Source organism: Heteronotia binoei, chromosome 8, assembly GCF_032191835.1.
Source record: "Heteronotia binoei isolate CCM8104 ecotype False Entrance Well chromosome 8, APGP_CSIRO_Hbin_v1, whole genome shotgun sequence".
NCBI lineage: Eukaryota > Metazoa > Chordata > Lepidosauria > Squamata > Gekkonidae > Heteronotia > Heteronotia binoei.
In genome coordinates this window covers 22,287,241-22,309,916 of record NC_083230.1, presented here as the reverse complement: position 1 = coordinate 22,309,916, position 22,676 = coordinate 22,287,241, and the positions used below count along the sequence as shown (strand labels likewise).

Genomic DNA, 22,676 nt, shown 5'->3' with positions numbered 1-22,676 from the left:
TTAATAATAAACATGAGTGTCCTGCTTTATCATTTTTATTCTCTCCTTTAACTGCCTGTCATAAGACACAGCTCCTTCCTATCAAGACGCATGTGGATGCTTGACTGGCCACTAGAAGGAATATAACCTGTCCTCCAGCAGTCCACATCCTATTAAGGGGATGGATTGGATTCAGTAATAAGAATGCTGCAATAACCAAACCAAGCAAAAACTCAGTGCCCTGGAGAAATTTTGTTTAATCTTTCTCATCTGCCAGGCTTTGAGAACTGAAATGCCAACCACTGTTCCTTTCCTGGTTGCAGCTCAGAAGCTCTGCTTCAATGGGACATACATGTGTGAAGTAGTGGAAAGCTTACAGAAGAGGAAGGAAATGTTTTGCTACATGGATGGAAAAGGAAATAGAGAAAAGTACTTTGTGTGAGGCAATACAGAGGCAGCTTGACAAAAATGTGATTCTTAAAATGACTGCACCACAGGGCTTTTTTTTGTAGAAAAGGTTCAGCAGGAACTCATTAGCATATTAGGCCATACCCTCTGACATCAGCATTGTTTCACACAGGGCTTTTTTGTAGAAAAAGCCCAGCAGAGACTCAATTTGTTTGGAGTGGGCATTGTTGTTTGGTATGGGCATGTCTTAAGGAAGATGAAAACTAAGACCTGGGAATCCATGGAAATTTCAAATCATAATTGGTCTCCTTAGAGTACAGTTAGAAACACTGTTCCAGCACATGCTCAAGATATATTATCTTGAGACAGAACTTCACATTCTAACATGTTAAAATTAGTTGTTTCCCAATTCTCTTTACAACCTGTGTTTGAAACAGTATTAATATCCATCCGGATCAAGTACTACATGTGATCTTTGTTGACAGCTAGTATAAGCCTATGACATGTTGTTGTAGTACCGGGCTGACCTTTTCATTATTCAGCATTTCTCTAGAGAGTCTATTAATGTCTCCTTTGCACACTTAAGCAAAACGACAAGCAGAAAGGACAATTTGGAATGGCTCAAATTACACTAACCTAAAAGATAGCTGGATATTTCTTTTACCATAGGTTTTTAAAAGCTATCTACCAACACCTGACCCTCTTCTTACTCTATTTAATAGCAAATCAGGAAATTAGATTCAGTCTAATATCTTTCTAAAAATCACAGAACTTTTTAATGGCATGATTTGCTGCATAGTATCCCAAAGAATATGTTCTTTAGAAGATTGGCAATATTGTGATGAGAGAGCTATTTTCTAAATCTGTATTAATAATCTACATATACAAATTATGCAACTAGAGAAACATTTTCAGGTGGTGAGCCTAATATCCAGTAGCCTTACAACTGTGTTGTTTAGTAATGCCATCTTTGCTCAAGTTATTGATCCACCATTTGCACCCATTTAGATGAGCATGAGATAGCCTACGCCGATGAAGAATGCTTTGAAGTGTGCATTCAATGGAAGCAGTCAGTACCTGGGAGTTCTGATGTGGAACACATGTTCTAGTATATACATTTGTGTACTAATATAGTTTACATAACCTGGAGACAGAAAAGGCATGTGTGACTTAAAACCAAAAAATCAGGGAACATTTTTTTAAAAAATGGTCATTCATAGATGAAAAAAGCTTAGCAAGAATTTATCACAGAAGGAATTACAAATGTCATTTTTTTCCTAAGGAAAACAGTGTTTCTACTGAACTTCAGAACACACTACCAGCACAGAAAAATACAACAATGGACTTGAAGAAGAAGAAGAAGATATTGGATTTATATCCCGCCCTCCACTCCAAAGAGTCTGAGAGTGGCTAACAATCTTCTTTACCTTCCTCCCCCACAACAAACACCCTGTGAGGTGGGTGGGGCTGAGAGGGCTCTCACAGCAGCTGCCCTTTCAAGGACAACCTCTGCCAGAGCTATGGCTGACCCAAGGCCATGCCAGCAGGTGCAAGTGGAGGAGTGGGGAATCAAACGTGGTTCTCCCAGATAAGAGCCCGCACACTTAACCACTACACCAAACTGGCTCTCTTGGAACAAAAAGGCCACAGGTCAAATTCACACTCCACCATGAAGCTCACTTGCAGTGCTATTCTAAGTGTTATATCGTTATATTATTTATTTATTATTTGAATTTATGTTCCGCACTACACAGAAGAGGCTCAGAGCAGTTTGCAGTCAGGTTAAAACATCAGCTAGATATGATTAATTAAAACAACATTAAAACAACACAATTAAAATGTACAGCAACGTATTTTCCACCTGGTGCCACTGGGCCTGTAAAGATAGATTAAGCAAATTTGGGCCTTAAATGATGGTAGCCGCAGGTGTAGCAGGGGACGCCGGATGGTTTTAGTGCCTCAGCCAAAGACCTGACGGAACAGCTGTTTTAGAGGCCCTGAAAAACAGCAGTAAATGTTGCAGGGCGCTGACCTCCACTAGGAGCATGTTCCATCAGCCTGGGGCCAGGGCAGAAAAAGCCCTACCCCTGGTCAAGGTTAAGAGAACTTCAGCGAACTCAGGAGCATACAAGAAGGGACCCAGGAGACTCAGGGGGGCACAGGGAATCTCATCCTCCCCTCGCTGACTCTTATTTACGGGTCTGTTGTGATAATAAAATGGAATCTTTTTATGCTGCCCTGACCATTACAAAAGAAGGCTGGGATAAATGTGACCAAGTAAGTCCAGGGCTTTTTTTGAGCAGGAACACACAGGAATCCAGTTCCAGTTGGTTTGGTGTCAGGAGGTGTGGCCTAATATGCAAATGAGTTCCTGTTTCTACAAAAAAAGCCGTAAGAACAGAAGAACATAAGAGAACCATTTGGATCAGGTCAGTGGTCCTTCCAGCCCAACACTCTGTGTCACACAGTGGCCAAAAAACCCAGGTGCCATCAGGAGGCCCATCAGTGGGGCCAGGGCACTAGAAGCCCACCCACTGCCCCCCCCCCTCAGCATCAAGAACACAGAGCATCACTTGCCCTTAGGGTTGCCAAGTCCAATTAAAAAAATATCTGGGGACTTTGCGGGTGGAGCCAGGAGACACTGGGGGCAGAGCCAGAAGCAAGGGTGTGACAAGCACATTTAAAAGGACCGCACATCTTTTAAATCCCTTTCCTCCATAGAAAATAATGGATAGGGGCACCTTCTTTTGGGGCTCATAGAATTGAACCCCCTGGTCCAATCTTTTTGAAACTTGGGGGGTATTTTGGGGAGAGGTACTGGATGCTATGCTGCAAATTTGGTGCCTCTACCTTAAAAAACAGCCCCCCCCCCAGAGCCCCAGATACCTGCAGATTAATTCTCCATTATATCCTATGAGAATGTCTCCTTAGGGTCTGCTGTTGCTAACCCTTCCCCATGAAGTACTTCCCGCTCTCTGCTCCAATTTAAAGGAACACACACTTTTTAAAACTGGACCTGTTTGCAGATCCTGCCGGAGATCTAGAGGTACATGGTGGCTGTGGGGGGAGGGGCTTCCCCCGCTGGCCAGCTGGCTGGGGGCAGGGGGAAGCCTGTAAAACCGGGGGATCCCCTGCTGGGACCTGGGGATTGGGAAGCCTACTTGCCCCACACAGAGTTCCAACAATACGCTGTGGCTAATAGCTGCAGATGGACCTCTGCTCCATATGTTTATCCAATCCCCTCTTGAAGCTGTCTATGCTTGCAGCTGCCACCACCTCCTGTGGCAGTGAATTCCACGTGCTAATCACCCTTTAGGTGAAGAAGTACTTCCTTTTATCCATTCTAACTTGACTGTTCAGCAATTTTATTGAGTGCCCACGAGTTCTTGTATTGTGAGAAAGGAAGGAAAGGACTTCTTTCTCTACCTTCTCTATCCTGTGCATAAACTTGTAAACTTCTATCATGTCATCTCTGAGTTGACGTTTCTCCATGCTAAAGAGCCCCAAGCGTTTCAACCTTTCTTCATAGGGAAAGTGTTCCAACCCTTTAATCAGTCTAGTTGCCCTCTTCTGGACTTTTTCCAGTGCTATAATATCCTTTTCAAGGTGCGGTGACCAGAACTGCACACAGTACTCCAAATGAGACCGCACCATCGATTTATACAAGGGCGTTATGATACTGGCTGATTTGTTTTCAATTCCCTTCCTAATAATTCCCAGCATGGCGTTGGCCTTTTTTATTGCAGTCGCACACTGTCTTGACATTTTCAGTGAGTTATCTACTATGACCCCAAGATCTCTCTCGGTCAGTCTCCTCCAGTTCACACCCTGTGTGAAACAATGGTGATGTCAGGGGGTGTGGTATAATATTTTTTAATTCAATTTATATCCCGCCTTCCCCGCGTAAGCAGGGTCAGGGTGGCTTACACACTCATGTAAATACATGGAACATAAAATCACATTAAGATATAAAAACATAAAGACATAAAATTAAAACATTTCACATGTTATAAAAATCTTTGAATTTTCCTGCTTTGAATTTTCTACAAAAAAAACCCCCAAGTCCAAGATTTTTTTCCTATTTCCTATTCTGTGGAGGAGTCACATACATATTGAACAATTCTCTTTTGTGGCAAATCATGTAGGGATAAATGCGTTAGCTGTTGTTGTCAGCCAATGTAACTTTACTGAATAAAATGCTTAGCTGAACTGTAGCCATCTTTAAACGCTGTTACTAACCATGAGAAAGGACCTTGTATATCAAAGCAGAAAATGCAGATGTTGCCAATGCTTGATGTGAACCTTTCTTTCCCTTGATACTAATAAAGGCAGAAATTCCCCTCTTTGAAGATAAGGCGCCTCCAGGGACAGCCGCCTGGCTATCCCTGGAAGACTAGCAGTAACAATAAGACAAGACGGAGAGACCGTGTGAATCTTTGCACCTCACCTCGGCAATGTTTAGAATTGTGGCTTTGTATAGTTCCCTTTGATGTACCCCAATATAGCCTGCCACCTAATGCTACAATGTATCAGTCTCAATCTTCCTTCGTTCCGATGCTTATGGATTATCAAATAAAGCCTAACTTTGCAACAATTCAAGGTCTGGTTGATTTGAGATCCCATCGTCTGACAGTTGTAGCCAAGACAGAACCTTACAGTACCTTAAAAAATAACTGATTCGCTTTGGCCTGTGGACTCCAGCTCAGGAAAGCTTATGCCATAAATACATGTATTGGTCTACAAAGTGCTGCAAGACTCCATTGTTTTCTCTTCAGTGGAAGTTTCATCAAGGTGTCACTTAGCAGGTTAACAGCACCATTCTGAAACCAATCAGCAACCTATTTAGGATGGTAACTAAGCCCCATGCCAGTGTATGGGTGAATAATACCAGCAGAGCACCCTGCAAATGCCATGCCAGTGTGCCTCTGCCAGCCCAGGAGCCAGAAATGTGTATCATGAGATTTCAGAGGAGAGGGGATTCCCTGCCAAGTGGAAGTGTAAGGGTGATACATCTAGCATGGCAATGGTTCCTTTCCTGTGTGCCTGCTGACACTCATCTGCAGAGCTCCCAGAAGACTAGTCATTAGTTACAGGGCTCCTACCTAGCATGCCATAGTCCTCCGCATAGCAGAAGATGCTGTGTTGCCTTTGTGTTATCTTTATTACATATTTTGGATGGGTGAGGGCATCATGATATCAGGGAAGCATATCAGCATCTCCATGCATTGGTGATTTCCATATATAGTTGACATAGAGACACCATCAGCATGCTACACCATAATTGGCGGGTGTCAGTAGCGTCACTATTGAGCTGCTATGCACTCAGCTGCTTTTTTGGCCTTTCTTCTCCTGGACAGACAAGCACAGAACAATGACTAGAAACAGTGTTGCTACATTGCCATCTCCATCACACCATCACCCAGGAGTTAGAACTGAGCTGCAACATTTATGAGTACCCCCTCGCTACTCTCTTTCCATCATTTCATGGAGACTAAGAAATCTTTTGGCCAAGACAACTAATTTTTTCTTGGCAAAAAAATGTAAGTGCGCTAATGAGGACAGAACAGATCAAGATCAAAGCAATGCTTTAAAAATCCTGATACTAATGACTTTTTTTGTTGTTTATATAGTACATGGATAATTCTAAAATTAACAACTAGAATATGCCAGGAATTAATCAAGTAATGGGAAATGAAAGATCAAAAACTCAGTGAACCACTATGGGAAAGACTTAACTCTTAACACCTAGAATTCTGATCACCACCCCGTGTATCTTCTTTTAACTTATCTCTTCTCCGCATGCATATTCCCGGATGCAATTGTTGAGTGATCATTTGCCAAAACTAGTCCACCGAAATGTAAAATTGTACAGGAAATTTTGCACACGTTGGTTGGACTCATCTATTAATTAACCAATCTCTATATTCAGCATAGTATCACTGCCCAAGTTCGCAACTGAACCGTGGAATCTCAGTGGCAACTGCATATTATCAGAAATCTGCACATACCTCAGAAACCTCTATACTAATACAGCAATCTCAAGTTTAAGATTCATTAAGACTTTTCCATCTTTCTGTTACACTGGGGTTAAAGAAGTTGCAGGGACTGGTAGTCACTATAAATCATTTGTCAAGCTTGTTGGGGGGGAGGGGTTTACAAAGTTTCGCACATGCACCTTTCTTTCCAAAACAGGTGCAGGAAGCTTATCATAGTTTTCAGTTCTGAAAGGATTCCTTCTTAACACAGAACAAAAAAAAATCACACTGATACACAACAAAGATCTCCACAGCATATTCAGCTTCCCACAAAGGAAGCACATTGCATAGTAGATCTTCAAAGGCACTCATTATTCCACCCTAATCAGACAACTAGAACTAAATGATGCTTAGAGTTCACCAGCCACAAAACAAAAATGGTACCCACTTACCAGTTTCCCTTGAGATCTGTGTAAATGCTTCAACGCCACTTTCTCCATAGTTTCCTTCTGATGCTAGCGTTGACACATAGTTCCATCCCAGGGCTGTCACAATATCAACCATGGCTTGAGCTTGATAAGAGTCAGGGGGCACCACACGAGAAAAGAAGTCATACCTGGTGTTGTCACTTAATTCTGGAGCCGTAGATGCATAGCTGATTTGAGGTATCTACAAATAACAAGCATAAATGCACTTTTCAACGATATGCCTGAAGTATAGTGTACTTTAAAAAAAAATAGTGTGTGTGTGTGCCTTGATTAAAACAACTTTTGAGTTTTTAATTTAAGCAATTTTCTACTTGTAAACTAATTCGGGGAGGGACGGTGGCTCAGTGGTAGAGCATCTGCTTGGGAAGCAGAAGGTCCCAGGTTCAATCCCCGGCATCTCCAACTAAAAGGGTCCAGGCAAATAGGTGTGAAAAACCTCAGCTTGAGACCCTGGAGAGCCGCTGCCAGTCTGAGAAGACAATACTGACTTTGATGGACCAAGAGTCTGATTCAGTAGAAGGCAGCTTCATATGTTCAATTCACAGTTTCTAGATACAATATTTTAATGAAGGAGGAATGTTTCTTTATTTGATCTAGAATAAGGTGGAATCCTCCAAAGAAAGATGTATAAGAATATATTCCCTCCCCCCCGCCGAAAAAAGAACAAATATACTTGCCCCAATTACATGCTAAAAAACCTGAAACAAATGTGAAAAATGTCTGCCAAATGTCATACTTTACCATGAAGAAATAGTTCCCACTGTTGTCTACTATTCTGTGGTCCAATAGAAAATACAATACAACAATGGGAGTTTCAGTAAGGAGTAGAGAAAGACTGGACAAAGCCAGAAAGTTGGTGAACACAACTGGTTCCCATTTTGTCCACCCAATGTTCACAGGGCACTGTGAGAGAGCAACTGGCCTCATTCAAGGTTCTTTGTTGTGGACTAGCTGTCTCATGTCCACCTCTGTTTGCTACACTGATCTGAGCGATCATTGAATGCCCCTAGTTGTGAACTCAATTGCATTTACCACTACCAACTTAACATTGTTTTACATTTTATGTTGCAACTTACTCCTCTGGCATTATTTGTACTTTACAATGCCATCTTCAGCAGAACGACACCCTTCTAAACCCCTTGACTTCAATGGGTTCATAAAGGGGGTCACTCTATTTTAAGTGGCACTGAGAATAGCATAACTCATGACTCATTACTGGCCACGAAGCACACTCTCAAACTATAACTCCCATGAGGCTGTGCATTCTGTCTCCCATTCCCCCCACCATCCATTAAATTTTTTCCCCTTTTTTTTCTTTGAAAATTAGGGAAAGGGATGCAAATTAAGGCTTGTTGCAGCACAAAATCCCTGGCACCCTGATTAGCGCCTGAAAGCCAAAAATTATATATTTAACAACCCAATGATGAAAAGGCCTTGCACAGAACAACAGCTGAAAGCGAAGGCAGGAAAAGTATGACTGAGCTGTTACCTTTTGTAGCACAAGTGGCTATTGTGTCGCTCTAAAGCTTCTTGGCATGGTGTACAAGCCAGGTATTGAACTAGCAACTTCAAGGCAATTCCAACCAGAGGCTTCACTTGCGTCCAACCAAGGGGTTCAATCAAGCTAAGTTTGCCTGATAATCACAAGTATCAATGTTCTCATCGATACAACGTTCCTAGCATCCCTGAACTCAAGTGCCCACATGGGGTAACTTCTTCTCAGACATCAGACACCTCTTAAATTCTTTCAGGGAAGCTCCATAGCTTGCTGCACAATCAGTGACTACATGGGCTGTTGTAGCATTTGGGCTAATAGAAAGCAGGTTCATGATGTGCACCTGGGTGTGTGTGTGTGTGTGTGTGTTTGGCTGCCATCAGCTGCAACCTGAAAAACCAAGTGTGAAAATCATTGGTTCCTATTTTGTCCACCCAGAGCTCACTGCTACATTTTACATGCATTTATGTTTCATTCGGTCCAAAGGATAGGCAATAAAATGTTCCCAGTTGGCCAGAAAGGAAACACCCATTTTAAATAGCCCCAGCATGCAAATGTCCTAAAATAACCAGGTCAAGTGAACTATAGTGCTACATAAGGGGGCATAAATAGGAATAGAAGCATACTTCATTGTGTCTGGGAGTCCCATAACTGCTACTGACATTGCATAACCTTAACGCAATCTATCCCTTTAGTGCTCTATCGTCTCCCAGTGCTGTTTTAGGGTCTAGTTTATTGTTTCAGCTGTTTGTAGCATGGTGTAACTATTTAGAAGTGAAGGGCATTAAAGGCTAAATGTTAAGGAACACAAGACTCCCAAAGAAAACGATAATGGGTGTTCCAGACAAAGTTGAACACATTAAATGCCCCATGATTCTTAATGATAAAGATCTGATTAAGTTTCCTGTTCAAATCAACGGGACTTACACTGTAATCCTATACATCAATAGGCTTAGAACACAGTAACGTTGCATAGGATTGTACTGTTAATGTTTAGTTTCAGTTGATAGCGTTGAGCATGTCTAACGAAACATATTATTGGGTGTTTTCTGCAAAATGTCTAGTAGCTAGTGAAAGAAAGGGCAGGGTGCACTAGAGCCCAAACCCAAAAACAAATGTTATTAATGAACTTCAGTTATTGTGCTATTGTGAATACTACCAAAATGGACTTCCCATGACAACTGACTTTCGTCCATGCTATGAGGCTTAGTACCTGTCTGTGGTTCTTAGCAATGTGGGACCAGGATCTAACAGACTCACAACATGGCAGCCCGTATCACATGGTGAACACCTGTGAGTAACAAGACTGGAGCAGGTACCATTATTGGACAGCTGCTAAAAGTACTACTATTTGGTTACCACTGTAGACGTGTGCTTTTGAAATCAAATCAGCAGCTATTAGAAATTCAACATTATTACTTTTTTCCCAAACCTGGCAGTTTTTCATAGCAAGGAAAATGGTTCAGGAGATATTATTTTTCTCATCCTAATGCTGAGCATGCCACCTCATAGTGCCTTAAGGGATGCCGCTATCTGATACAGTAGCCCAGTTGATGCTGGTCACAGCATTAACAACAGGATCAGTGAGGGCTTATAATTGTAGTTTTCAAATGATTTCGCTACAGAAATAGGAACCACACAACCCTTAAGGGATTAACGTTTGCTATTTCGTTCTGCTTCACAATTCAAGGCTAACCACAGAACCGAGCATATTTCCACCACACTGAAATAGGTCAGAATCAAACACACCATAGGAAAGGAAATGCTACAGATTAACCCATGGGGCAATATGAAAAAGAAATGCCACTAGGCGGCAAATAAATATGAGGAGCACGCCAGAAATCAGAGCAGAAAAATTCATAACACCCCCCCCCCCCCATGTACCTGTCATTTTGTTAATTATAATCAGAGAACACAAACATAGCACAAAGCTGGCACTGGTGTGGCCTAGCACGGAACCAATTTCAGCTCTGCGTGAATTAAAATGTGATGGCAGGTATGCAGAAGACACATTTTTTAAAAAAAAAAAAGTACAACACATGCAAGCACATCGCATGATTCCTTCTAAAGAACAGTCTGGCAGCATTTTCTCACTTGAGCAGAGTCAATCTGGACCACAGTGCGCCAGGTAAGTATTTTTGCATGGCCATTCTTCATCTGCAAATTAGCCCTACCTGTAAGATTCATTAGGAAAAGGAAGGTGTGAAATCCAGTAGGTCCCAGCAAAGGTCCCATAGTTACAACGTAGGGTGTGTAACTGGCGTCAGCTGTATGGAGCAGCACAATGAGGCAGCTGCCAGCGCATGCCACAGCCAAGTTTGCTTCCAAGCCACAAGCACACCTTGTTTTTTGGGATGACAACACACTTTGAACTAGCCTTGATATGTCCCTGTAGGGTAGAGCAAAAGCCCCTGGCAGTAAAGAAATGTCTATTCAGAAACAGTGAGGGTTTGACAGCCATTTCCCCTTCTGTAAAGCAGCCATCTAGATGGGAGAGGGAATAAAGAGATTCCTTCAGCAAAATCACCAGGAAGCTTTTGAACTGTCCTCAGCTACATAGCCCTATCCCAAGTCTGTGGCTTGATTACGCTGGAGTATTAGAATTGGGTGTTGTATAGGCAGATGGTCCAGCAGCCTAACGTTATACTTCAACCAAGACACCTCCACCTGAAACAGATACTAAAAATTTATACTTCAACCAAGACACAATCACCTGAAACTGATACTATTAGAAGCATGTTATAAATATGTAGTAGTTCCTTAGAGAAGAGAATATGGAAGCTGCTACTACTTAAATATAAGCCTGAACTATTTGGGGTTAGGGATGTTGCAGCATTACACAAGCTTGCTGATTTGATTCCAGCAAGTTCATTTTGATCTCGTTTTTCTCTCCTTGCATGAATGTAACCTCTGTGCCTTCATTTTTGCACCATTTATACTAATGGAAAGGAAGGAATTTTTTTTGCAAATCTCCCCTCCCTCTACAGTCCTCTGATTTGCCCCTCATGCTGCTCCTTTTGGTGTACCCCCCCCCCAAAGAGCAGCATTTTAGGAATCACTTCAGACTGCAGCAGGATGGGAGAGGCAAGGAAGTCCGCTGAAAGGAATCCTTCTATCCTAAAAGTTACTTACATTGTATATAAAGCATACTGCATAAATTGTGTAAAAAAAAAAATGCAAACCAGACCTAAATCAACACAAGCAAACCAAAGCCATTATCAATAACATTATATGAAAACATTTTTTAAAAAAAAACCAGTTTAACTGCTCATTCCTAGATGAAGGTATTTTTCCATTTCACCTCTGAATATGGGCACATTATGCTACAATCAAAGAGAGATTTATCCTTTATGTAGCAGGAGGAAGAAAAACACCATGGGAAATGTTGCAGCGTCATGAAAATGAAAACAACTGTTGATCAAAAGAATGACTTTCATCATCTGAGCTCTACTTTCTCATTATTATTACCTCAGTAAACAAAGCTTACGTTCTGAATGAAACTTTGTTGGTCTTAAAGGCGCACTTGACTCCTGCTTTGTTTTACTTTTTCACACCAACACGGCTGCCCACTGGGATCCAATTAGTTATTAAAATAGAATCATAGGATCATAGGGTTGGAAGGGACCTCCAGGGTCATCTAGTCCAACCCCCTGCACGATGCAGGAAACTCACAAAGACCTCCGGCCAAATTCACAGGATCTTCACTTCTGTCAGATGGCCATCCAGCCTCTGTTTAAAAACCTCTAAGCAAGGAGAGCCCACCACCTCCGGAGGAAGCCTGTTCCACTGAGGAATTGCTCTAACGGTCAGGAAGTTCTTCCTAATGTTGCTATTAGAAGGAAAATACATTACAATATAGTGGAAGATGGGTTTAGTATAAGTATAAGTATACTAAACCCATCTTCCACTAAATTTTAATGTACTTTTCTTCTAATGGCAAACTATATAACAAAGCAGGAGTCAAGTTACCTTTAAGACCAACTAAATTTTATTCAGAATGTAAGCTTTCGTATGTTCTAACCAGACTCCATCAGACTTAGTTGGTCTTCAAGGTGAAAACTGTCTACCACTTTGTTCTATTGCTTCAGACCAACACGGCTGCCCACTTGGGCAAACTAGATGTATGTTACATGTTAAAAGGGAAATTAGTTAGATGGGAAAAACTCCTGAGAAAGTAATGCCTTCTTTTTGACCCAGGCTTATATAATAGAGTGATGGACAGACGTCCTCACATTTTGACTTTTTACTGTTTTATTGCTTTCGCATGCTCATGCTACCCAGATCAAAGGCTTGCTCAATGTGTTAATTTTACTATTCTGTCATTGGATCTTAAATTTGTACCATTTTGCATTCTAAACCACTGCCTACCAGTTACGTATAGCCCTGCGCACTGTACCTGATTCTTCGTCTGATGTAGAGTGCCTGGAGCACATGAAAGCTTACGTCCTGAATAAAACTTTGTCGGTCTTAAAGGTAAACTTGACTCCTGCTTTGTTCTAACTGGATCCCATTTATTCAGAGTCCCAGGCATGTGGAAATGACAGAGGCCCAAAATAGTAGTTTGGCTAAAATAAAATTATTAAAAATAAGTGAATGAAACCCAAATGAAGCCCAGTAGCTACGCATTGCTAGGGCACAGGTTATGAGCCAACAAAGGATTGCAGGGACAACCAGGAGCTCAGTCTCTTCTGGGGTTCTGTTGTTTTCTCCTAACAAAAGTACAAGCTAACAAAGAGTACCTTACTCCTAGAAATTCAAGCGTCTGTAGACCAGACGAAACAAAGCAGCAAGTACATGGAGAGCTGGATAGTAAGCACAAAAAAAACAGAATACCAGAAGCAATTTTCCCACTCACTGTCCTATAGCAGCCCAAAATGTTCCTTGGAATCCTACTCCTGGTGGGTCCCCTCTCCTCCAGAAATAAGCGGCAGGGAGGGGAGGTTTCAGGATGCTGTAGAAAGAGGAACAGGCTCTGTAGGCAAAAGTCCCTGTGCCCATTAAAACATTAGCCTGGATCCAGGGCTTACAGACAGAGCAAGCCTATTAGTAGTATAATTATTAATGAGTTGTGTAATGTACTGAGTTACGAGACTTGTAGAAGGCAACATGCTTTATTAGCAAGTACATCACAAAGAGAGCATGGCAGGGCCGAGTCCCCGATTATGTACATCTCCCGGAACAACCCTCTTACCTGGCCAGGTCCAATCCTGGACAGTTAAACTTCCTGCCACAGATCTTCATAGGCAGAGGGTATTTACGTCCTTACATCCGGTGACCTGCAGTCTCCCACTGGTCACCTCTACGCATGTGCACACGCGCTGTGTTGGGAATTCAGGGACCGAATTGCAAGACACAACACTCCTCCCCCAGCTAGTTCAAGAAACATAGTCTTTCAAGTAAGTTGGTGCCCTTCGTTCCCTACTCAACCTCCTAGGTTTTATCTGGGAAACTGGAGCAGCTGCTGTGGCTGCGGGGGCCGCTGGTTCCTTATTGTGGGGTGAGGCCAGAAGAGTGCTGTCCGGTGCCTGCAGCTGCTCCGGGGCTTCTCCTTGCACCCCCACAGGGGAGGGGTTGCTCCAGCCGCTCCAAGGCTCCTCCGGTCGCAGAGCCAGCGTGGCCGGCACTGGCTGGGTGGCTTCTGGTGGCGCTACCGCTATTACCCCACTACCTGCTCCCCCAGTCCCTGCCTGTTTTTCCGGCAAGGTGCGGAGGCACAGCTGATTAATGTGCCTCCTAAGGATCTGCCCTCCTCTGACGAGACCTCGTAAGAGTGGGACCCGGTGATCCGCCGCACCCAGGCTGATAACCACACCCGCCCGCTTGCAAAGTTCTTCGCATAGACTGGAACCCCTGGAAAGAACCCCCTTCTCTTGTCTCGGGGGAGCTGCGGAGGTCCGGGGCCCGGTCTGGATGCAATCTATCTAGCCTAGTGGTCAACTTCCTCCCCATGAGCAGCTCTGCCGGACTTAAACCAGTGACTGGGTTGGGGGTGATTTGGTTCCCAAATAGGAAGGCTGCCAGGCGGTGGTCCCAATCCCCCTGTACTATGCGACCCAGGGCATCCTTGGTGGTGCGCACCATGAGCTCTGCTTGGTCGTTGGTGATTGGATGGAAGGGAGCGGACCATATGTGCTGGATGAGGTACCTATTCAGGAACTCCTGGAAGTCCCAGGAGGTAAAAGCGGTCCCATTGTCCGTGACTAAGGTCTCGGGGATCCCGTGGGTGCAAAAGACCCTCCGTAGGGCTCTGACTGCGGCTGCAGTGGAGGTTGAAGCTACGAGAATGACCTCCAACCACTTTGTGTTGGCGTCCACCAGAATAAAGAATATTTGGCCCTGAAATGGCCCCACGAAGTCTAGGTGTAGCCGGGACCACGGCACATGATTGGACTCCCAGCGGTGGATGGGGGCACTGGACGGATCTGGCCGGGACTCTTGGCAGGGTAGGCACCTTCTAACCCACCCCTCTGTCTCTTCGTCCACCCCGGCCACCATACATAGCTACGTACCAGGGCCTTCATACGCACTATCCCCGGGTGCATCTCATGCAAGGCTTCAAGCACTTGCTTCCAAAGTGGGGAGGGAACCACCACCCTGCTACCCCAGAGAATGCACCCCTTGTGTATGGACAGTTCTTCCCGGCAGGATGCAAATGCCCTGAAATCAGCATCCAGTTTTCCTGTGGGCCACCCCCTTCCCACCCAGTCGAAAACGCATGCGAGGATGCGGTCTCTGCCCGTGGCCCGAGCTATCTCAGCAGCGTGAAGAGGTCTCTCCAGTAGAGTTTCCAGTAGCATCACATGGTGGGGAGGGGCCAGGTCGGGGTCTATTGAGGGCAGCGGAAGGCGGCTGAGGGCGTCTGCCTGTCCCATTGCTTTACCGGGGCGGTGGACTAGCTTATATGTGTACGAGTTGAGGAACTGGTTCCTCCTCAGGATGCACTGTGATAGGATTTGTGGAGTCTGGCAGTCCGGGGCGAGGAGGCCCAGCAGTGGCTTGTGGTCTGTGGCAATCGTGAAATGCCTGCCGTAGAGGTAGTCGTGGAATTTGTACATGCCCGCCAAGATTGCCAATGCCTCTTTGTCTATTTGGGAATAGTTTCGCTCTGTGGGGGTCAGGGTCCGAGAGTAATAGGCCACAGGGACTTCTCTCCCATCCGGACGTTGGTGCCCCAGGATGGCACCCACCCCATACGGGGAGCGTCACAGGCTAGAATCACTGGAAGGGACTCATCAAAATGGTGGAGCACCACATTGGAAACCAGGATGTCCTTGACTGCCTGAAAAGCGGTGGCCTTTTTTCCCCAGACCCACGGGGCGTGTTTATCGAGGAGCCTATGTAGGGGTTCTGCGAGGGCAGCTTTGTGGGGCAAGAAGAAATGATAAAAGTTCAAGATTCCCAAGAAACTTTGCAGCTCCACCTTGCACGTGGGGGTCAGGGCGTGGACTATCATCCTGGTGTCGGGTGTATTCCCGCGGCGTCCACTGTAAACCCCAAGAACTCCCCCCTCAGCACCCCAAGAGAGCACTTCTCCCGCTTCACCTTAAGTCCCGCCGTCTGAAAGCGGTGGAGTACCTATCTCAGATGGCAGCTGAACTCCTCGGTGTCTGGGGCAGTGATCAAAACGTCATCAAAAAAAGGTTGTACTCCAGGAATCCCTTTAAGGAGGGAGTCCATTATGCTCTGAAAGATTTCCAGAGCCACACTAACCCCAAATTGAAATCACTGCACCCTGAAAGCTCCCCTGTGTGTCACAATTCTTTTAGCCTCAGCTGTCTCGGCATCCACTGGAAGCTGCTGGTATGCTTGAGCCAGGTCCAGCTTCCCAAAAACCTTAGAGCCAGCTAAGCATGCGAGGACATGGCTGACCACTGGGACGGGGTATGGGTTGTCCTGGAGCGCTTTATTTATTGTGCATTTATAGTCTGAGCATATGCGCATATCCCCATTTGGCTTCACTGGAGTGACTATAGGGATCTCCCATGTCGCATAGGATACCAGCACTAGCACTACCTGGGCCACGAGGCAGTCCAGCTCTGCTTCTATTTTAGGTTTTAGAGCGAGTAGAACTCGCCTGGTCTTCAGCCTTATTGGTCTCACATGGGGGTCGAGCTGTAAGGTGATGGGCGGCCCCTTGTAGCACCCCAGGGACCCATCAAATACCTCTGGGAATTCCCGGCACACATTTTCAAAATTGTGCGTTTGTATCTGCTGCACCCCTACTATTTGTATGCCCAGAGGTCCAAACCAGGCCAGCCCCAGCAGTGTGGTGAGCTGGCGCTTGACCACGAGTATGTCCAGTGTACTCTTGAACTCTACGCTCACAGTGGCCCATCCCAAAATCCATACAGGGTTTTTCTGGAAGTCTCGCAGTATGAAATCAGCAAGCCACAACTGGAGCCAGCCGTGGGGGCAGAGTTTTCTTACCGACTCCTCTGAGATTATGGAGATGGAGGATCCCGAGTCCAGCTCCATTAGGCAGGGAGCACCCTCAATTTGGACTGATACCTTGACCTTATTCAGGGTGGCTAGGGGCAAATTCATTACCTGGATGCTGGTCAATGCGGTCATGTGAGCATCAATCAAGTCGTGGTGATTGGACTGGCACCTGCGGTTGGTCTTGGCCCTGCAAGCACATGCGATGTGGCCCACTTTTCCACAGTTCCTACAGTCCACGTTGCGAAAGGAGCAGTCCCATCATTCATGTGGGTCTCCACAGCTGGCACACTTTGTGCTGGTGGGCCTCTCTGTAGCTCGCAGCCAGGTGAAGGATTTCGGCCCGTTTCCTGGTTGGTGGCGGAGCTGCTGTGCCTCTTCCTCTTCGGGGTCGGCCGATGCCGTCTCCTCCTGGTGGACAGCTTCCGCTTGAGGGCTGGAGTGAGCCTTGGCAGCGCTCTCGAATGCGGTGGCTTCATTGAAGGCGAGTTGGAGGGTCAGCTCTTCCTTTGCGAAAAGCTTTTGCTGTAGCCTTTCGTCCTGGAGGCCCAAGACAAATTGATCCCTCAGGGCTTCCTCCAGCTTGTCAAAGTTGCAGTTTCCTGCGATTTGGCGGAGAGCGGCCGGTAGACAGCGGCCGTCTCTCCCACCCCTTGATCTCTCTTGTGGAACAGGAATCGGCGGGCGATGATGGATGGCTGGGGTGAGAAACGCCCGGTCAGGAGTTTGACTACCTCCTCGTACATTTTTGCCGTGACCTTTGCGGGGGCCAAGAGACCTTTGGCAATCTCGAATGTGGCATCCCCGCAAATACTCAGGAGCACGTCTCACTTCCGGCTGTCTTCCGTAATCACGTTCGCCCATAAGTAGCAGTCGACCTGCTCTGTATAGGTCTCCCACCTTTCGGGTTTGGCGGGGTCGAACTCTGCAATGTGACCCATCATTCCACTCGAGGTTGCCATGGTGGCGGTGGGCGCTTCTGCCTCTCTGGGTTGCATGCCTTCTTTGTCTCCGGCCAAGGTTGGCGATTTCCCGATGGGGGAACTACCTGACTAGCATCCCACCTACGTCACCAGTGTAATGTACTGAGTTACGATACTCGTAGAAGGCAACATGCTTTATTAGCGAGTACATCACAAAGAGAGCATGGCGGGGCCGGGTCCCCGATTATATACATCTCTCGGAACCACCCTCTTACCTGCCCAGGTCCAATCCTGGACAGTTAAACTTCCCACCACAAATCTTCATAGGCGGAGGGTATTTATGTCCTTACATCCGGTGACCTGCGGTCTCCCACTGGTCACCTCTGCATGCGCGCACACACGCTGTGTTGTGAATTCAAGGACCAAATTGCAAGACACAACAAGTTGGGTCCTACAAATGTTTGGATGATGAAGGAGGGCAGATCTCACTCCAGTGCTCAACACTACCCCAACCTGAACAGCATTTTTTCTGCAGAGGTTTCTTTACCTTTAGCAATGCCTTTAGGAGGGTCATGGGAGTTGCTAAGCAAGGGGAAAAGCAGGGGAAGATCTGCTTCCATCAATTGCATGTCCATTGTGGCCAATTGTGAGAAAAATTCCAGAATATCGTAGTCACCCGTTTGGTTGCCAGGTTGCCTGGAGACTCAACTCACACACATCTGCCAGGAGAACGTGGGTTTTGTCTACCAGAATGAAGGGGCTTATGTGAGTACAAACAGCCACAACGTTGCAGCAGCACTCCGTGTCTCTGGAGAAGTGCTAACCAGGAGAACAGATGGGTTTCCAGTCACTCCGTGCGATCACCATCTCGGCCATTGCAGAGGAAGAAGGTGTGCCGCCAGGAACTGTCCAGGCAAGCGGTTTCCAGCCTTGATCATAGAATCCATATGGGAAGGCTAACATCACCAGCAGCTATCTTCCTGCAGTGCCAGACTCCATTACAGCGAAGCGAGAGGCTCATGTACTCAACAGATGTCACCTATGCATAAGACCATCAAGCTTATCTTAGGCGTGGATCCTGCCAGATTAACTAAGCCTTTGTCCAATGGAACCCAAGACAAAGACTGGTGCCAGTAGAGGAATGAAGAAGAAAAAGAACATCTTTACCTAGAGCCAAGTGTCTTTGTATAGACCAGGTGTTACCTTAGGTAGCAATTTGGCCATCTACTGTCACCTTTTTAGATAAGTTTGATAGTTTTAATCACCCCCACCCCAATAATTTCTCCCATACTTTCCCTTCATGGTCATCCTGGAGCCTCCCCCTTTGGCCCATTGTTACCTAGAAGTCCAATCAGGTAACCAGGGCCAAGCCTGTTCATTGGCCAGGTATGAGCATCCAATCAGGTGCCCCCAATAAACTGGCTATTGGCTACTGCATAAGTCCAGCCCTTTTGGTCATTGCGGAGCCTCCACTTTTTCTGAGGTCACGTACCAGCTGACCACCTGTCATCTGCCCCTGTACCTCCCATCCCCTAAGGCCTCAAGGTAGTCCTTATAACCTGTGACCCAGCTCCCCACAGGTGTGCATCTAGCAGTACCCCAGTTCCGCTGTCTAGATAAATCCCCGATTCCTGATCAGTTGAGGGTCCCTTCCCCCTAGTCCTGATTCGTCTCCATTGGAGCCTTCCTTGAAGACTACAATCAGTAATTATCACCCTGTTTGTCCATCCTTATGTTACCTCTATGCATTTCTTTCTATTTTTATTAGGACTGTATGTGTGTTGTATGTATTCATTACCTTGTATGTGCGTTCTATATTTTTCTCCAATAAATTCATGATTGTTTTACTTAATTAGTGTCCTTGGTAAATTTAAGCAATAATTTTGTGGAAGTGGAATCCTGTATACATAGATTCTAGATCCTTTTTAAGCCATAGGTGCTCACCTGTCAATTCCCCAACCTCGTTTTGAGGGCATTTTGGCTTACACAAGCTTATATTTATTACACACATGAAGGTAATCCATTGCAAGAACCCAATACACAGCTTACGTACTCAGCTTCTAATGAAGCCTAATCAAACCCTTTTGCAAAGTTCTACATATTTGGACTTGGAACATTCTCTCAGTCACCTTATAGATTGAACCCAAGCAATATAAAAGGAACTGGTTTTCTCTTGCAGAGGCAAAGCCTTACTAATGTTGCGGCTCGTTGTTCAATCCACAGACATGTTGTCTTGCTCTCTTATTTAATGGCTGTGTGCACAATGTGAATTTTCCCTGTGCCATTCTATCTTAAAGGAAGAAGGAAAGACGTAGCAGGCTTCCCAAATTTTTATTGCATGTGAAGGGTACGTGGAAATAAGAAGTACGGATTGTAAGTTTTGGAATCTGGAGGGCCTAAGAGAGGGCTTGTCAGAAGCAACCCTTTAAACAGAAAAGGGTCCATACTACTTCTATCAAAATTCTGGAGGGAAGAAGAAGATATTGGACTTATATCCCGCCCTCCACTCCGAAGAGTCTCAGAGTGGCTCACAATCTCTTTTCCCTTCCTCCCCCGCAACAGACACCCTGTGAGGTGGGTGCGGCTGAGAGGACTCTCACAGCAGCTGCCCTTTCAAGGACAACCTCTGCCAGAGCTATGGCTGACCCAAGGCCATGCTAGCAGGTGCAAGTGGAGGAGTGGGGAATCAAACCCGGTTCTCCCAGATAAGAGTCCGCACACTTAACCACTACACCAAACTGGCTCTCTTGGCAGGCTGGAACACTGTTGCAATTTACAAGCTCTATTACCTAAGGATTGAAAATTTAGACACTAAGTTTTATATGGTCAATTTTACATTCCCCTAAGTGCATTCATTTTTCATATTTATGGAACTTAATGCTTCCCAAACAGCATAGGTACTATGGTCTGAAAAGTCAGTAACATTCCTTTCTTTTTAAGTCACTAAATTCTGTCTGCTTATGCAATATTGATTGTAATAGCATACTGAAGTGAAAATCCTTTACATCTATTTTACTTGCATTTTAAGTTTTGCCAAGTGCATTTAACAAAGCCTCTGCCTTGAAGAGTTTTATAAAGTATTTGCTTATTCATGTCTTCATTTTAAAGGCACCAACCTCAGAAACGTTATTGCCAAACTAAACTGAGGAGGCTCAAGCAGGGGAGCTCTAAAGCATGCCAAATGTTTAAGGCATTGTGTCCTAACTTTGTTTCTTTTCAGTTTTATATGCTGCCCTTACCATCTCCTCTGCCCAATTAATAGTTGTGAAATGCCATCAATTTTATTTTAGACAAGTATGAGCCAGTGCAGGTAAGAGCAGCAAACCCCTGCCTAAAGATTTATGGCACAATAGGTCTATGATAGAATTTTTATACTCAATTTTCTTTCTTGTCAGAGTCTTGTAGTAATTTACAATAGAGTTTGTTAGAAAAGTTCCCTGGTAGGTTATTTTTTCCCCATCCTGTGCAGTGGGGTAACATTTTAGAAACCCTTAGTTTGGCTTGCATGGTCTAATACATGTTTAATATCTAAAGGGGCTTGGCAGTTTTCACACCGTATTAAAGGAAAGTCAAAGCAATATAGAAAGTTCATAATACTAGAAAAGTACATTAAAATCAAAATACAGATCAGATTCAACAAGAAATTTCTAGGATCTTGGGATATGAATTTAAGAAAGTTGCAGAGACTTTTCTGTTGGGATTTCAAATGGAAGAATTTCCAAAAGAAGATAGAACTATAATTTGGTACTTGCTTTCAGCTGCTAGGACATTATATGCGCAGTTGTGGAAGCAAGAAAAAATACCAGAGAAATGGGATTGGATTTTAAAAGTTATGACATGGAGTGAAATGGACAAATTAACAAGAATTTTAAGAGACTATGATTTAGAAGTTTTTAAGATGGAGTGGAAAAAGTTCAGAAGATATGTAGAAAAAGAGTGGAAAATAAAAGGACATTGGACAATTTTTGATAATGATTAAGTCTTAGAAAAAAGAAGAATATTAATTTTTGTTTTTATTAGTTAAGGGTACCTTTTAACATTAGTACTTTAAGTAAATAACACCAGTGGGGGTCAAGTAACGGGGGGAGGGGTGGGTGGAAAGTAATATATGGGATAGATAAAAGAAGTTATTAATGATGCAAGGAATATAATTTGTTACCATATGTTACCAAATAAAAAAATTTTAATTAAAAAAAATCAAAATACAGATCTCTAAATTGGGTTGCTAGGCTCATGCACACCAATCCTGAGAGATTTGGGGAGCAGAAACTGGGAAATTGAAGCATCATAGATGTTGTGATGTCATTTACAAGCCAGGAGGTGATGTCACGGGAATAACAAATGCAGTTATCAGGCAATCATCTGTGAACTACCCCACCACTTAGGGTAGCCTATTGTAAAGTAGTGAGTTCAGACAATGGAATGATTTCAGCATATATGAACATATGAAGCTGCCTTATACTGAATCAGACCCTTGGTCCATCAAAGTCAGTATTGTCTTCTCAGACTGGCAGCGGCTCTCCAGGGTCTCAAGCTGAGGTTTTTCACACCTATTTGCCTGGACCCTTTTTTTGGAGATGCCAGGGATTGAACCTGGGACCTTCTGCTTCCCAAGCAGATGCTCTACCACTGAGCCACTGTTCCTCCCCATAGCTCTTTATTAGTGAAAACACCACCGAAAAACACATGTGGCAAGCCACAACTATATACACATAACCCACCACCAAAACACACCCCCAGGATACAAACCCACCAATAGAAACATCAGGTGCTGTGGAAACCCCATGTTTTAATAGTTTGGGTTTTTTTGCACAGTGTATAAGCCTGCTCCCAGAGTAACTAGAATGGAAATGTGTTGACTTCCAAAGTGGGGGGGGGGGACTTTGGGTAAGTAAGTCAGACAGAGGAAAAGGTAAATCCTGGTATTCAGTTTAAATGTGTGATTTGAATAGTTTTTAAATAAGAAGAAGAA

General features: G+C 44.6%; 1 protein-coding gene across 3 annotated transcripts in view; it reads right to left on the bottom strand.

Moving 5' to 3' along the window:
- Positions 1-22,676, bottom strand: part of GRM8 (glutamate metabotropic receptor 8) — a 999,131-nt gene that overhangs the window by 782,726 nt on the left and 193,729 nt on the right. For all 3 annotated transcript variants that reach the window (XM_060244808.1, XM_060244809.1, XM_060244810.1), the window contains exon 2: positions 6,815-7,031. In XM_060244808.1, coding sequence (XP_060100791.1) covers positions 6,815-7,031 — 217 coding nt within the window. The remainder of the gene's footprint in view (positions 1-6,814; positions 7,032-22,676) is intronic.